The sequence below is a fragment of the Phyllobates terribilis genome, unplaced genomic scaffold, assembly GCF_046119375.1.
Source record: "Phyllobates terribilis strain yellow unplaced genomic scaffold, ASM4611937v1 Scaffold_4__5_contigs__length_816908805, whole genome shotgun sequence".
NCBI classification, from domain to species: Eukaryota; Metazoa; Chordata; class Amphibia; order Anura; family Dendrobatidae; genus Phyllobates; species Phyllobates terribilis.
This window is the reverse complement of record NW_027362764.1, coordinates 601,926,502-601,943,723: the sequence shown is the minus strand read 5'-3', so window position 1 is coordinate 601,943,723 and position 17,222 is coordinate 601,926,502. Positions and strand designations below refer to the sequence as shown.

Genomic DNA, 17,222 nt, shown 5'->3' with positions numbered 1-17,222 from the left:
CCAGATTCCAGTGATTTATCACTTACTCTGCTGCGTGTTGTATTTTTTTTTTAAATCACTGTTTTATTTGCTGAAGATCTTCTAGTGCTCTGTGTATAACACCGCCCACATCCGCGATTGGAAGCTTTCGTTGTGCACTGTGCATAGGCAGAAAGCTGCCAATCAGTGGTGGGGCGGGGCTATACAGAGTTCATGATATGGAGGACTACACAGCAGCAGGTTTACTAGTCCTCCAGTGATAATCTCCTGCTGGTAAAACACAGATTTTTTAAAATCTACTTCTGCAAGCAGCCTAGTAAGTGACACATCGCTGGAATCAGGGTCTCTGTTTCTACATTAGGCTGCTCTCAGATTAGGTGGCAAAAACCTGGTGATAGATTTCCTTTAAACACCGTGTCATTAGATATGGCAAACTGATGACGGCTGTGAAGTATAAAGTAAAATTGGGAATTTTAGTGACAAAATGAACACTACAAATTCAGGTCAGCCATTGAAGCCTATGACTTGAGGGTTTTGCTTTCACAGCATGAGTTCTATTTGTAATTCACACAATTTTTGGGAATATATATGTATTGTATAACTTTTGTTAACTTTTTTGAAGGCGCAGGTTGACATATATAGATATTTTCCCTTGTTTTGTTTTTTTTAGGTAAAAATTGTTCACTTTAAGGTAAAGATGATAAATGACATGATAAATATATTCTGCTTGTCATTAATGATGCAAAATATTTTTTTAATTGTTGCAATAGAAACATTTTATTTTTGGGGAAAAAAATGCAGTTAAACAGCAGTAACATGTTTACTTTCTTTGGAAGAATCTGTAGTTCTCATTGGTGGCATTTTGGGTGTAAATAAGACTTTTTGATCACTTTTTATTGCAGTATCAACAAATAAACAGCAGCAGTGTCGCGGAGCGGCAGGAGCCCAGTAGGGGAGAAGAATCTGTTCTTACTCCCTTATGGCCCAATTTTTAATATTTAAAAAATGTAATGGACAACCCCTCTAAACTTGAATGTTTCTAAATATAAAAATAATGTCCCTCACTTACAAATGTTGAGAAACTTTACTCTGTGGAGTGGAAATATGTGTCAGACTTACCACTGTGGTGCAAGTTGTGCAATAGATGTGGTGCATCTTTCTAGATGTTGAACATTTTGGGTATGTGCACAAATTCAGGATTTGGAGTAGAAAATCTGTTGAAAATCCTGATGTGTTTGCAGGAAAAATGCTGCATAAAATATGTATGTTTTTGCCACAATTTTGCATGCGTTTTTGATGCGTTTTCCCTATTTTTAGAATGAGTGAAAAACTCTGCAAAAACCCTGAAAGAATTGATATGCTGCAGATATGAAACTGCTTCAAATCTGCAAGGAAAAAGTAAGCAATGTGCATGAGACTTCAGAAATCTCATTCTCTTTGCTGTGACAGTAAAATGATGCATTTTTCACTGCAAAAATGTGTGGTAAAAACACAGCAAAAATGCGACGTGTGAACATAACCTTATGCTTTCTTCTTGCATTTTTTGGTTCGCATACTTTAGACTATTTATTTGCACCTTTAAAACTGTTGCATGCTATTAGTAAATCTGATGCATTTTTAGACTGACCCAATCCATTTCACCTGTTTTTGGACACTTTTGAAACGTGTCTTAGTGCACATCAATTCTTTTTCATATAAAGCATTCATTAAATTGAATTGTGCCCCCCAAAAAATGTTAAACAAATTTCTGGTACAACAATAGTAACTGTTTAACTAGTGTTTTATATTTACCACCCAACCATAGGGGAGAGCTAGTGATACATCTGACACTTTCTACCTATTTTTTAGCATCACACACGGTGGCGTCAGCCGGTATCGCGTTTATATTCTTTTTTATGACATCACCTGTAAATACAGAGGGAGCAAGTGCAAGTGTAACAGATTAACTATCTTCACTGAGCATGTTGTTGTTAGTTATAACTCGCTTGATCTGTACATAAATATATATAATAGTGGACTAGTGGTCAGTTTGCACTCACCGCTTATCCAGTTATGCCCACCAGTAATGGAAGTGATTACATTTCATTCATCAGTCACCTAACTGTTGGAGCCAATCACTGGCCTTAGTGGTCATATGTCAAACATTAAATATGCACAGTTGAGGCCAGTGATTGGCTGCAGCGGCCAGGTGGCTGATGGGCAGGGAGTGGAAATGTTGGAGTGGTGGGGAAGGTATTAAAGGGGTTGTCAGCTCCAAAATGATATGTCTGCAGTCACTCTGTGTGGCTGCAGACTTATGAATCTCCCTAGCGCAGGCACTGTGTGTTGCGAGGATTCGCCGTTTGCTGAGCCGGGAACGGCGGTGATATATGCGTTATTCATACTCCCGACCAGAACCCAACTACTGAGCGCGGTCTCGCTCTATACAAGTGTATGAAGCGAGGCCGTGCCCACTAAATGGCTTCTACTCGTGAGTATGAATAACGCATATATCACCGTCTTCCCGGCTCAGCAACCGGCGAATCCTCGCAGTGCACAGTGCCTGCGCTGGGGAAATTCATAAGTCTGCAGCCACACAGAGTGACTGCAGACATATCATTTTTTAATGGACAACCCCTTTAAATAAAGCTAAGCCCATCTCTTCCATAGTTCACATGAGCTCTGTTTGGTCACATTGAAAAGTGAGTTATTAGTGTTAGGGACCATTCAATATTAAGGTACACCTTGTCGTGGTTGGATAGCTTTTTTATTTCTTGATCAAAATATCTTCACTACGTCCCTTACATTTTTTGCGTGTATAACAATAGTGGAGGTCATGTATTCCTTATTCGTGGTGTACTGTTGCACAATGTACGGATACGTTCAATGATAGTAAATATTACAACATTTTTGTACGCAAGTTCACTTGTATTTCCATAGATATTATAAATGTTAATCCTGGATAAGCGACATTTACTGATATAACTAATTGTATGATTTTACGTAGACATGACCAAATCCGCTTATCAATAAGTAATAGTTTCATTGCTGATCGTTTCATACATTTAGACCAGGAAATAATGGTTACAAAGGAACATGCGAATAATAAAGACTATATCTTCGTGTAAGCAGGCTTTTTCTGCTCTCTGGAGGCTTCTTTTTTCCTTCATGTTAACAAACAACCTATAACCTGATTGTCGATAACAACCACAGTCATTGCCTTGGCTCTTCAGCGTCAAATCAGCTATGAAACCTGCAACCTGGCTCTATATTTCATTTTTCATGACACATGATTGGCTGACACTGAAGATATGGAGTAAAACACTAACCTCCATTATTTTATAATTAGGTTTTCCCAGAAAGAAAGTCTCAATATGGAAACCCTTGTCTCATAATATATTACGACTATTTAAAGGCTGTATGTATCTAATCAATTGGGGTTATTGATTCATGAAATTATGTATTGGCATATAGATAACATGTACATGTATAGCAACTGGAACCGGAGGTAATAAGTGTAGAATTTCATGCATCCATCTGCGTGTGTAGAGTCCCGTTGTGTTCAGACTGCGAGCCCGTACTCTGTGTTCGAAGCTTTAATTCACTTTGATAATTATGTGGCTGAATGAACTATTCGCATAAAGATCTATCCCTGTGTTTCAATGCTCTACATGAAAAAAATTCAAAACTTATGTCTAATAAATGCCATTTTTAACAACTAATATTACAAATTGGGAACTAAAGCAAAGTGCTAGATCAAATGTCCTAAAACATCTGATTTCGGGCCTTCATATGTGATTACAGTTTTTAAGCACCTTGGATAAGAGCGAAGATAGAATAGTTTATTTTTTTAAATCTCCAACAACCCCTTTTAGGCTGTATGCATATAGTTTTTGATGCGCTTTAACAATGCAGTTTTTTTTGCCATATGGTATGTGCACACAGATTTGTTTATATAGATTTTAGACAGTAAAATATGACCAGAAAAGAAATCTTTTTCTCACTTTCTTTTACATGTCATTTGCAAATCAGATGTTCACCTGTCATTTCATTGAAAAATTTGGTGCATTTTCCATGCAGAGATGCACTAGATGCTGAATTGTCATGACTTTTTTATGCAGAGGAAAAATGCACCAAAAATCCGCCATATGTGCACTATACGGTGTCTCGTCATTAAAATCAACTTAATTTAACTATATTTAATGCATTTAAAATCCATATAAAAAGTCTATGTGAATCTATGTTTTTAACAACCAGGATAGGGAGTCCTATTCTCATGCACTACGGGGCTCTCCATGGTATCCTGCTTGATAGGATAAAGTTAAAAATGTCTTTATTGTGGTAATTGTGGTATTTGGATCTCCAAACACAGACAGCCACCTCATGCTCTCTCTTGCTCCCACCTGCTAACACTTTCTCTGCTCCTCCTCACTGCTGGAGATATCTCTCCAAATCCTGGTCCTCCTCGCCATATCCCCACAGTCACTTCTACCTCCTATCCACGACCTTCCTCTAACTGTCGCAACCCTTCTAACCTCATACCCATCCAACTAATACCCACCTCCTCAGCTATACTAACAGGAGCTCTATGGAATGCTCGCTCTGTCTGCAACAAACTTTCCTTCATCCACGATCTTTTCATTACAAACAAACTCTCCTTCCTCGCCATCACCGAAACCTGGCTCACCCCCTCTGACACAGCCTCCCCAGCTGCCCTTTCATATGGCGGATTCCACCTTTCCCACACCCCCCGCCCTAATGGCAAACATGGTGGAGGCGTAGGTTTCCTCCTATCAGAACTCTGCGCTTTCACCAAAATCCCACTGCCACCCTCCGTTACACTCCCCTCTTTTGAGGTGCACTGTGTGCGCATCTATTCCCCCTCCAACCTCCAACTGGCCGTCGTTTACCGAACCCCAGGGCAAGCCACCACCTTCTTAGACCATTTCACTACCTGGCTGCTTCACTTCCTTTCCACTGACATCCCCACTATCATAATGGGTGACTTCAACATCCCCATTGACACTCCCCACTCGTCTGTCTCTAAGCTCCTATCCCTCACTTCCTCCTTTGGACTCACTCAATGGTCTTCCACACCCACCCACAAAGATGGCCACACACTGGACCTCATCTTCACCCGCCTCTGTTCCCTATCTAACCTCTCTAACTCACCACTCCCTCTCTCTGACCATAACCTCCTCACATTCTCTACCCTCTCCTCTCCGGGTGCACAATCCCCACTCCACAAACTCACACACCCTCGCAGAAATCTCAAACACCTTGACCTACACTCTCTCTCTGAATCCCTCCTTCCTCTCACAGACATAAATTCCTTGCACGATGCAGACGTTGCTGCTGCTTCATATAACACCACAATAGCTTCAGCTCTAGACTCGATCGCCCCTCTCACACACACCACACCTCGCACATTCAACAGGCAACCCTGGCACACTAAACTTACCAAAGAACTGCGCCGGGCCTCCAGGGTTGCGGAGCGGAGATGGAAAAGGTCTCACTCCATCGAGCACTTCATCGCATTCAAGCAATCCCTCACTAATTTCAAGTCCGCACTCACTACAGCAAAAGAAACCTACTTCTCATCTCTCATATCCTCCCTATCTCACAACCCTAAACAGCTATTTAACACTTTCAACTCTCTCCTTCGTCCCCCAGCACCTCCTCCCTCTTCTCTCATCTCAGCCAACGACTTTGCCTCATTCTTCAAACAGAAGATTGACACCATCAGACAAAACTTTGGCCTAAAGTCCACACAACCCCTCCTCATATCTACACAACCCTCCTCCTCCAAACCCCACTTCTCCACCATTACAGAAGGTCAAGTCTCCTCTTTACTCTCCAAATCACACCTCACCACCTGCGAACTTGACCCAATCCCATCCCACCTCATCACTAACCTCACCACAGTCCTCATCCCAACCCTAACCCACCTCTTCAATCTATCACTAACAACCGGAGTCTTCCCCTCATGTTTCAAACATGCCGCAATCACACCCATCCTCAAAAAGCCCTCCCTTGACCCTTCCTCTCTGACCAGCTACCGCCCCATATCACTCCTCCCCTTTGCCTCAAAACTTCTAGAACAACATGTCCACCTTGAACTGTCCTCCCACCTCTCCTCCTGCTCCCTCTTCGACCGTCTACAATCTGGCTTCCGACCGCATCACTCGACTGAAACTGCCCTGACCAAAGTCACCAACGACCTACTAAATGCCAAATCCAAGCAACACTACTCTATCCTCCTCCTTCTGGACCTGTCATCTGCCTTTGACACAGTGGACCATTCCCTCTTACTCCAGATTCTCTCATCTCTTGGCATCACGGACTTGGCTCTATCTTGGATCTCCTCATACTTAACAGACAGGACATTCAGCGTCTCCCACTCACGCACCACCTCCTCATCTCGCCCCCTATCTGTCGGTGTCCCCCAAGGTTCAGTTCTAGGACCTCTGCTCTTCTCCATCTACACCTTCGGCCTGGGACAGCTCATAGAGTCTCACGGCTTTCAGTATCACCTCTATGCTGACGACACACAGATCTACCTCTCTGGACCCGATATCTCCTCCCTACTCACCAGAATCCCACAATGTCTGTCCGCCATCTCATCCTTCTTCTCCGACAGATTTCTAAAACTCAACATGGATAAAACAGAGTTCATCATCTTTCCACCCTCTCATTCACATCCCCCATCCGACCTATCCATCAATGTCAATGGCTGTTCACTCTCCCCAGTCCCACAAGCTCGCTGCCTTGGGGTAACCCTGGACTATGATCTCTCCTTCAAGCCACATATCCAAGCCCTTTCCACCTCCTGCCGACTCCAACTCAAAAACATCTCCCGGATCCGTGCATTCCTCAGCAAAGACTCTGCAAAAACACTAGTGCATGCCCTCATCATATCCCGCCTCGACTACTGCAACCTCCTGCTCCGTGGCCTCCCTTCCAATACTCTTGCACCTCTCCAATCTATCCTAAACTCTGCTGCTCGACTAATCCACCTGTCCCCCCGCTATTCCCCGGCCTCTCCTCTCTGTCAATCCCTTCACTGGCTCCCCATTGCCCAGAGAATTCAGTTCAAAACTCTAACCATGGCATACAAAGCCATCCACAACCTGTCTCCCCCATACATCTGTGACCTAGTCTCCCGGTACTTACCTGCACGCAACCTCCGATCCTCACAAGATCTCCTTCTCTACTCCCCTCTTATCTCCTCCTCCCACAATCGTATACAAGATTTCTCCCGTGCTTCCCCCCTACTCTGGAACTCTCTACCCCAACATATCAGACTCTCGCCGACCGTGGAAACCTTCAAAAGGAACCTGAAGACCCACCTCTTCCGACAAGCCTACACCCTGCAGTAAACACCACTGCACGACCAGCTCTACACTCACCTACTGTATCCTCACCCATCCCTTGTAGACTGTGAGCCCTCGCGGGCAGGGTCCTCGCTCCTCCTGTACCAGTCGCTGACTCGTTTTGTTAAGATTATGTAAGTGCTTTTGTTATGTATATCCCTATCACATGTAAAGCGCCATGGAATAAATGGCGCTATAATAATAAATAATAATAATAATAACTATATATATATTGAACAACTCGTACAATACATGCTGACAAGCTGTATAATACTGTATCTTAGTTTAGCATCAAAAAACCTTATTAAAACTTACAATGTTTATTAGATAGTGTTAAAATGTATTATAAAAGACAAACATAGACATCAAAAACACTTACATACCCTGGCACGCTAGGCAGCCCTATCAACTGTATCTGCCTAGCAGCGGAGGTTGGCACCCTATGTGTAAAGCGACAGTTGGCGCCCACACTCCTAGGCGGCTGTCCCTGAGAAACCCTGATTTTCCCTGCTCACCGATGTAGGAATAATGACAACAACTTAGCTTGTTCTGGGTATTTGATACAAAAATTCCTTAAGGCTGTAAACACTGACGGCTAGAAAATCACATACCATATGCGGAACAATACTGATAATAGCAAAGATTAAGCACTTTTTTGGTCAAAGGTCCACCACAAATGGTTCAATCCAATCAAATTGTCTCAGTGATATACAGTACAGACCAAAAGTTTGGACACACCTGCTCATTTAAAGATTTTTCTGTATTTTGATGACTATGAAAATTGTACATTCACAGTGAAGGCATCAAAACTATGAATTAACACATGTGGAATTATATACTTAACAAAAAAGTGTGAAACAACTGAAAATATGTCTTATATTCTAGGTTCTTCAAAGTAGCCACCTTTTGCTTTGATGACTGCTTTGAACACTCTTGGCATTCTCTTGATGAGCTTCAAGAGGTAGTCACCGGAAATGGTTTTCACTTCACAGGTGTGCCCTGTCAGGTTTAATAAGTGGGATTTCTTTCCTTATAAATGGGGTTAGGACCATCAGTTGTGTTGTGCAGAAGTCTGGTGGATACACAGTTGATAGTCCTACTGAATAGACTGTTAGAATTTGTATTATGGCCAGAAAAAAGCAGCTAATTAAAGAAAAACAAGTGGCCATCATTACTTTAAGAAATGAAGGTCAGTCAGTCTGCAAAATTGGGCAAACTTTGAAAGTGTCCCCAAGTGCAGTTGCAAAAACCATCAAGCGCTGAAAAGAAACTGGCTCACATGAGGACTGCCCCAGGAAAGGAAGACCAAGAGTCACCTCTGCTTCTGATGATAAGTTTATCCGAGTCACCAGCCTCAGAAATCGCAGGCTAACAGCAGCTCAGATTAGAAACCAGGTCAATGCCACACAGAGTTCTAGCAGCTGACACATCACTACAACAACTGTTAAGAGGAGACTTTGTGCAGCAGGCCTTCATGGTAAAATAGCTGCTAGGAAACCACTGCTAAGGACAGGCAACAAGCAGAAGAGACTTGTTTGGGCTAAAGAACACAAGGAATGGACATTAGACCAGTGGAAATCTGTGCTTTGGTCTGATGAGTCCAAATTTGAGATCTTTGGTTCCAACCACCGTGTCTTTGTGCAACGCAGAAAAGTTAAACGGATGGACTCTACATACCTGGTTCCCACCGTGAAGCATGGAGGAGGAGTTGTGATGGTGTGGGGGTGCTTTGCTGGTGACACTGTTGGGGATTTATTCAAAATTGAAGGCATACTGAACCAGCATGGCTACCACAGCATCTTGCAGCGGCATGCTATTCCATCCGGTTTGCGTTTAGTTGGACCATCATTTATTTTTCGACAGGACAATTACCCCAAACACACCTCCAGGCTGTGTAAGGGCTATTTGACCATGAAGGAGAGTGATGGGGTGCTACGCCAGATGACCTGGCCTCCACAGTCACCAGACCTGAACCCAATCGAGATGGTTTGGGGTGAGCTGGACCGCAAAGTGAAGGCAAAAGGGCCAACAAGTGCTAAGCATCTCTGGAAACTCCTTCAAGATTGTTGGAAGACCATTTCCGGTGACTACCTCTTGAAGCTCATTAAGAGAATGCCAAGAGTGTGCAAAGCAGTTGTAACATACCTGGCGGCGTCCTTGCATGGTGGTCCATCTCCCACTGTGCAAGAGCGCGCACTTGAGCTCCAGTCCAGAATGTCTCTCTGGCTTCCCTCCATGCTGTCTGTTTGTGTCTGTTTCTGCTGCTTAAGGGCGGCGCCCGATCACTTCCTGCTTTTTGTACCTGCTGTGGGTCACACCCCTTGTGCGTCCTCAGCCTATTGCTGTCTGTCACCTGGTATATAGCTCAGCTGCTCCCATCTATCCCTGCCTGAGCATAGTGTTTCTTTCAGTGTGTGCTTGCACTCTGAAGGTGCCAGGTCCCGTTCTTTGTCTCCTGCTTTGCGGTATCAGTTCCCGTGTCTGAATTGAGTCCTGTCTATGTCTCCTGCCTTGCGGTATCAGTTCCCGTGTCTGAGCTGAGTCCTGTCTATGTCTCCTGCCTTGCGGTATCAGTTCCTGTGTCTGAACTGAGTCCTGTCTATGTCTCCTGCCTTGCGGTATCAGTTCCCGTGTCTGAACTGAGTCCTGTCTATGTCTCCTGCCTTGCGGTATCAGTTCCCGTGTCTGAGCTGAGTCCTGTCTATGTCTCCTGCCTTGCGGTATCAGTTCCCGTGTCTGAACTGAGTCCTGTCTGTGTTCTCTTGTCTGCCTATCCTGGAGGCTGTATTTCCAGGCCTGTCTGAACACGCTCCTAGCCTGTTCCTTCCGCCTTCTAGGGGCCGATTACCTAGATCCGTTCCTGTATCTTGTCTGTCCTGTCTGAACACGCTCCTTGCCTGTTCGTCCCGCCTCTCTGGGGGCCGTATGCCCAGACCCGCTCCTGTATCCCGCTGCAGTGTCGGTCTCCTCCGTACACTCAGTTCCAGTCTGAACTCTTTCCTATCCTTTACCTGTTTTGCCTCTATGTCCGTTCCCTTCCTTTTTCTGCAGAGTCTGAACTTGTACCTAACTCCTGCTTGTTGTCTCTGTACTCCCGTTTGTGGTCCACTCGCTACTTCACTGCAAGTATCCTGTGGGTATCTGGCTCTGCCTTTCTCTTCCTGTCTGTTCCGTGTGAACAGAGCCCTGTCCCCCCTGCTCTGCCTTGCTTACCGCTCCGGCGGTTCTAGCCTGCTCCTACTCCTTTGCTCACCGCTCCGGCGGTTCTAGCCTGCTCTGACTCCTTTGCTCACCGCTCCTGCGGTTCTAGCCTGCTCTGACTCCTTTGCTCGCTGCTCCGGCAGCCTTGCTCCGCTCGGACCCTTTTGCTCGCTGCTCCGGCAGTCTCGCTCCGCTCTTATCCTTTTGCTCACTGCTCCGGCAGTCTTGCTCCATTCTTGCTCACCGCTCCAGGCGGCCTCGTCCTGCTTTACTCTTGCTCACTGCTCCGGCAGTCTCGCTCAGCTCTGACCCTTTGTTCACCGCTCCTGGCGGCCTTGTCCTGCTCTACTCTTGCTCACTGCTCCAGGCGGTCTTGTCCTGCCCTGTTCTCGCTCACCTCTCTGGGCGGCCTCACTCTGCTGTGTTTGTCCGTCACATCTGTGGTTCTGTTCCTGAGTCCCAGTGTGTACTGTGTCCTATCCCGCCAGTGTCCCTACCTGCTAGTGCCTCCCTGTCTGCACTCTAGCTGTGCTTGCCTGTACCCCTCTGCCTGTATTGTTCCTGAGTCCCAGTGTGTACTGGGTCCTATCCCGCCAGTGTTCCTACCTACTAGTGTATCCCTGTCTGCACTCTAGCCGTGCTTGCCTGTACCCCCCTGCCTGCATACCCGCCTGCCTGCATACCAGTCGTGCCTGCCTATACCCACCAGTCTGTGCGCCAGCCTAACCAGCCTGTTCCTGTATTCCCCTGTGTGGGTCAACAGCCGTGTCCGGGGTCTGTCCTGGAGTAGCACCTGGTCCCTCTGCTCGGTTCCTCCTTGGTGCACTGGCGTCGTATGCCGTCGTGCGACCCTGGTCAGATCGGGTGAATACCTAGTTACGCCCCTCCAGGCATTCACTCTCCGGCACGGTCCAGTGGAATCACACGCACACGCCGCTCAGCCCGGGCGTGTGCATTACAGCATGCTCAGGACATGGTTCCCGTTGAGCCCCACGGCCTTCGCTCTCTGAGAAGTTTTCCAGCGAATACATGCATTAAAATAAATAAATACATTTTTTTTTTCCCTTTAACTGAGTTCTAGGCGAATTACGCACCCGTCCAGATGGATCTATCTGCTCTCGTTCCTGCGGATCCGCTACGTTATTATGGGGATCCAAGACAAAGTCGTGCATTTGTGGAGCAATGCATGCTACACTTCAAGTTCTACCCTCTATGTTTTCCCACCGATCGGGTTAAGGTGGCATTCATTATGTCTTATCTGGCGGGTGATGCCTTGCAATGGATCAACCCCCTATATTAAACACAGGATCCGATTCTCCTGGACCTAATGGCCTTCCTGGTGGCCTTTCTAATGGTCTTCGATGATCCTAACCCGGAGGCTCCTGCTGAAGCTTCACTTCCCAATATCCCGGAGCAGCCCCAATGGGTAATGTGTGTGGGTAGCGCAATAGCCCAATGAGACTACTGCCCACCCAGAATCCTCACAGGGTGACTACGCTTTCCGGAATACTTCTCCCAACCTCAAGAGGCAGTCCAGACGTGCTAGACGTAGAGGCAAGCCGTCACGCCAGGGTCTGTCCTCCCTGAGACCTCCTGACCCCAACCTTGAAGTCCCTACTGAAGCTTCATCTCCCTGTATCCCGGAGAAACCCCAACGGGTAATGTGCGTGGGTAGTGCACCAGTTCTCCTGCCCGAAGAGACTTCTGCCCATCCAGACTCCACACAGGAGAACTTCCTGCACCCGGCATCAGATGCTTCACCCACTTTAACCGGGGTGCATGTCCAAGGATGCTCCAAAGCTGTGGTTACCTCAGAGTCTGTGCACCTCTACTACCTGGCGGAGGACCCCCTGTTGCCTCCTGAATCCTCCGGGATACCACTCGATGACAAATGGAGAGAGACTTCTCTACACCCGGTACTCGATACTTTGTCCGCTTCGTCCTGTGAGCCTGACAATGGGTACCCCAAAGTGGTAGTTACCCCGGAGTCTCTACACCCCTCCGACCAGGCGGAGGACCTCCAGTTGTCTCCAGAACGCTTCGGGGTGCTACCTGGTAGCGAAAGGACAGAGACTCTCCTATACTCTGTACCTGATACCTCGCTCGCTTCGTCCACTGAGTCCAACCTAGTGTACTCCGAAGCAGTGGTTACTCCCGAGTCTCTACACCCCTCTGACCAGGCGGAAGACCTCCAGTAGTCTCCAGAACCCTTCGGGGTGCCACCTGGTGGTGAATGGACAGAGACTTTCCTATATCCTGGATCTGATACCTCGCTTGCTTCGTCCAGTGAGTCCGACCTAGTGTACTCTGAAGCAGAGGTTATCCATGAGTCTCTACACCCCTCTGACCAGGCGGAGGACCGCCAGTTGTCTCCAGAACCCTTTGGGGTGCCACCTGGTGGTGAATGGACAGAGACTTTCCTATACTCGGTACCCGATACCTCGCCTGCTTCGTCCAGTGAGTCCGACCTAGTGTACTCTGAAGCAGATGTTTTCTCTGAGCCTCTGCACTCTTCTAACCCGGCGGAGGACCTCCAGTTGTTTCCTGAATCCTCCGGGGTACCACCAGATAACAAAGAGACAGTGACTTTTCCTCATTATGTACCTGATAACCCGTCTATTTCTTCCTGTGAGCTTGACAAGATGTACCTCGAAGCAGAGATTACCCCCAAGTCTCTGTCCCCCTCCAACCCGGTGGAGGACTTCCAATTGTCTCCTGTACCCTCTGGGGTGCCACCTGAAAATATGTGGAGAGAGACTTCCTTGTGTGCTGTTCCTGGTACTCCACCCATTTCGTCTGTTGCTAAGGGTGGCTGGATGGGAGGTAGCATCCTAGCTACCCAGAGGAGACCAGTTTTTCCGGTGGACAGTGGAAGTGATCTCTTCGAAGTGAAGAATTGGCCCTCGAATTCCCTGCGGAAGATTCTGGCAAGCCTGAAGAAGAGGGGGCGTAAGGGGGGGGGTACTGTAACATACCTGGTGGCGTCCTTGCATGGTGGTCCATCTCCCACTGTGCAAGAGCGCGCACTTGAGCTCCAGTCCAGAATGTCTCTCTGGCTTCCCTCCATGCTGTCTGTTTGTGTCTGTTTCTGCTGCTTAAGGGCGGCGCCCGATCACTTCCTGCTTTTTGTACCTGCTGTGGGTCACACCCCTTGTGCGTCCTCAGCCTATTGCTGTCTGTCACCTGGTATATAGCTCAGCTGCTCCCATCTATCCCTGCCTGAGCATAGTGTTTCTTTCAGTGTGTGCTTGCACTCTGAAGGTGCCAGGTCCCGTTCTTTGTCTCCTGCTTTGCGGTATCAGTTCCCGTGTCTGAATTGAGTCCTGTCTATGTCTCCTGCCTTGCGGTATCAGTTCCCGTGTCTGAGCTGAGTCCTGTCTATGTCTCCTGCCTTGCGGTATCAGTTCCCGTGTCTGAACTGAGTCCTGTCTATGTCTCCTGCCTTGCGGTATCAGTTCCCGTGTCTGAACTGAGTCCTGTCTATGTCTCCTGCCTTGCGGTATCAGTTCCCGTGTCTGAGCTGAGTCCTGTCTATGTCTCCTGCCTTGCGGTATCAGTTCCCGTGTCTGAACTGAGTCCTGTCTGTGTTCTCTTGTCTGCCTATCCTGGAGGCTGTATTTCCAGGCCTGTCTGAACACGCTCCTAGCCTGTTCCTTCCGCCTTCTAGGGGCCGATTACCTAGATCCGTTCCTGTATCTTGTCTGTCCTGTCTGAACACGCTCCTTGCCTGTTCGTCCCGCCTCTCTGGGGGCCGTATTCCCAGACCCGCTCCTGTATCCCGCTGCAGTGTCGGTCTCCTCCGTACACTCAGTTCCAGTCTGAACTCTTTCCTATCCTTTACCTGTTTTGCCTCTATGTCCATTCCCTTCCTTTTTCTGCAGAGTCTGAACTTGTACCTAACTCCTGCTTGTTGTCTCTGTACTCCCGTTTGTGGTCCACTCGCTACTTCACTGCAAGTATCCTGTGGGTATCTGGCTCTGCCTTTCTCTTCCTGTCTGTTCCGTGTGAACAGAGCCCTGTCCCCCCTGCTCTGCCTTGCTTACCGCTCCGGCGGTTCTAGCCTGCTCCTACTCCTTTGCTCACCGCTCCGGCGGTTCTAGCCTGCTCTGACTCCTTTGCTCACCGCTCCTGCGGTTCTAGCCTGCTCTGACTCCTTTGCTCGCTGCTCCGGCAGCCTTGCTCCACTCGGACCCTTTTGCTCGCTGCTCCGGCAGTCTCGCTCCGCTCTTATCCTTTTGCTCACTGCTCCGGCAGTCTTGCTCCACTCTTGCTCACCGCTCCAGGCGGCCTCGTCCTGCTTTACTCTTGCTCACTGCTCCGGCAGTCTCGCTCAGCTCTGACCCTTTGTTCACCGCTCCTGGCGGCCTTGTCCTGCTCTACTCTTGCTCACCGCTCCAGGCGGTCTTGTCCTGCCCTGTTCTCGCTCACCTCTCTGGGCGGCCTCACTCTGCTGTGTTTGTCCGTCACATCTGTGGTTCTGTTCCTGAGTCCCAGTGTGTACTGGGTCCTATCCCGCCAGTGTCCCTACCTGCTAGTGCCTCCCTGTCTGCACTCTAGCTGTGCTTGCCTGTACCCCTCTGCCTGTATTGTTCCTGAGTCCCAGTGTGTACTGGGTCCTATCCCGCCAGTGTTCCTACCTACTAGTGCATCCCTGTCTGCACTCTAGCCGTGCTTGCCTGTACCCCCCTGCCTGCATACCCGCCTGCCTGCATACCAGTCGTGCCTGCCTATACCCACCAGTCTGTGCGCCAGCCTAACCAGCCTGTTCCTGTATTCCCCTGTGTGGGTCAACAGCCGTGTCCGGGGTCTGTCCTGGAGTAGCACCTGGTCCCTCTGCTCGGTTCCTCCTTGGTGCACTGGCGTCGTATGCCGTCGTGCGACCCTGGTCAGATCGGGTGAATACCTAGTTACGCCCCTCCAGGCATTCACTCTCCGGCACGGTCCAGTGGAATCACACGCACACGCCGCTCAGCCCGGGCGTGTGCATTACAGCAGTCATCAAAGCAAAAGGTGGCTACTTTGAAGAACCTAGAATATAAGACATATTTTCAGTTGTTTCACACTTTTTTGTTAAGTATATAATTCCACATGTGTTAATTCATAGTTTTGATGCCTTCAGTGTGAATGTACAAGTTTCATAGTCATGAAAATACAGAAAAATCTTTAAATGAGAAGGTGTGTCCAAACTTTTGGTCTGTACTGTACGTATAGCCAAAGCAATACGTATCAGAAACACAGACTCATTGTTCGTTAACTCATATCAAAGTTATCCACTAGCTTCTAGGTTAGAAAGTGAATACATGACTTAAACCTAACTAACCCAGATATTATCATTTGCTTTGATATTAACATATAACAATGACAGAAAGGTAAACAAATAAAGTGTCTGTGTTTGATCTATTAGATGATTTATATACCTGTAGGCTGCACAATATATCTTAAACAATGATAACACCTACAGGCAAAAAGGTCTGTCTTTCCCAAAAATAATGTGCCTGTGCCTTACATATATGGCATATAGGGGAAGGGGTTACTTATCCATAAATAATGTCTCAGATAATCCTTAATGCCTCAACGTGTTTCCCCAAGGATGGTTCATCAGGAGGCCCCATAATATGATGTTCCACTTAAGATGCTCAAGGAGTAATGTGATGCGCACCTGTGAAGACCCGGGGTCTCCCGTGGGCAGAATGCTATTCAGACAACACAGGGTGAGGGTAAAACAGTGTGCCAATACGTTATTGAATCACCAAACAGACAATAAATATATAGAACAGTCCCAGGAAATAAGATGGTGCAAATACTTTTTGATGACCTTTTGATTATTATGCTTTACTCTAGTTAGTAATAACTGTATCTTACACTATTTGTATGTACGGTAGTTCAAAATGTAATAATAGGTGTGTCAATTTTGTGGATGCTGAGAGAGAATACTGCCTAATGGTGTCTGTGAAGCCAACAATGGCCGGTGTGGAGTGAAAGCTGTATGAAATTGGTTTGTCTGGTAAGAGAAGTTGCATGTGTGCTTTTTACAGTTGATTTCAGGTTGTCCTGTTATTTGTGGACTACTCGCTACTCTAGAGAGCAACTGTGTTTTTTTTTCCACAAATTAATTGTATGAGTGACGATAAAAAAAACTTTGTAGTATATCTTATTAGAAAAAATGTATTTTTCTCATCCAGGACTGATCATTTACCCTCAATTTACTCATAAATTCTTTCTTCAGTGAAGATAAATAATCAAGTCAATGAGGGATGAAACGACAGCTGCTGTCACCAGACCTGAACCCAATCGAGATGGTTTGGGGTGAGCTGGACCGCAGAGTGAAGGCAAAAGGGCCAACAAGTGCTAAGCATCTCTGGGAACTCCTTCAAGATTGTTGGAAGACCATTTCCGGTGACTACCTCTTGAAGCTCATCAAGAGAATGCCAAGAGTGTGCAAAGCCGTCATCAAAGCAAAAGGTGGCTTTGAAGAAAGTAGAATATAAGACATATTTTCAGTTGTTTCACACTTTTTTGTTAAGTATATAATTCCACATGTGTTAATTCATAGTTTTGATGCCTTCAGTGTGAATGTACAATTTTCATAGTCAGGAAAATACAGAAAAATCTTTAAATGAGAAGGTGTGTCCAAACTTTTGGTCTGTACTGTATGCCAGACAATTTCTGGGAATTCTTTCTTGGCAATGG

At 46.9% G+C, this 17,222-nt stretch overlaps 1 protein-coding gene across 1 annotated transcript in view; it reads left to right on the top strand.

The window, feature by feature from the left end:
• Window positions 1–16,778, top strand: part of CCDC178 (coiled-coil domain containing 178) — an 825,613-nt gene extending 808,835 nt beyond the window's left edge. Inside the window, exon 20 of the mRNA XM_073676720.1 lies at window positions 16,759–16,778. Within this exon, the coding sequence (XP_073532821.1) occupies window positions 16,759–16,761 (3 nt within the window). The 3' untranslated portion in view covers window positions 16,762–16,778. The remainder of the gene's footprint in view (window positions 1–16,758) is intronic.
• Window positions 16,779–17,222: the final 444 nt, after the last annotated feature.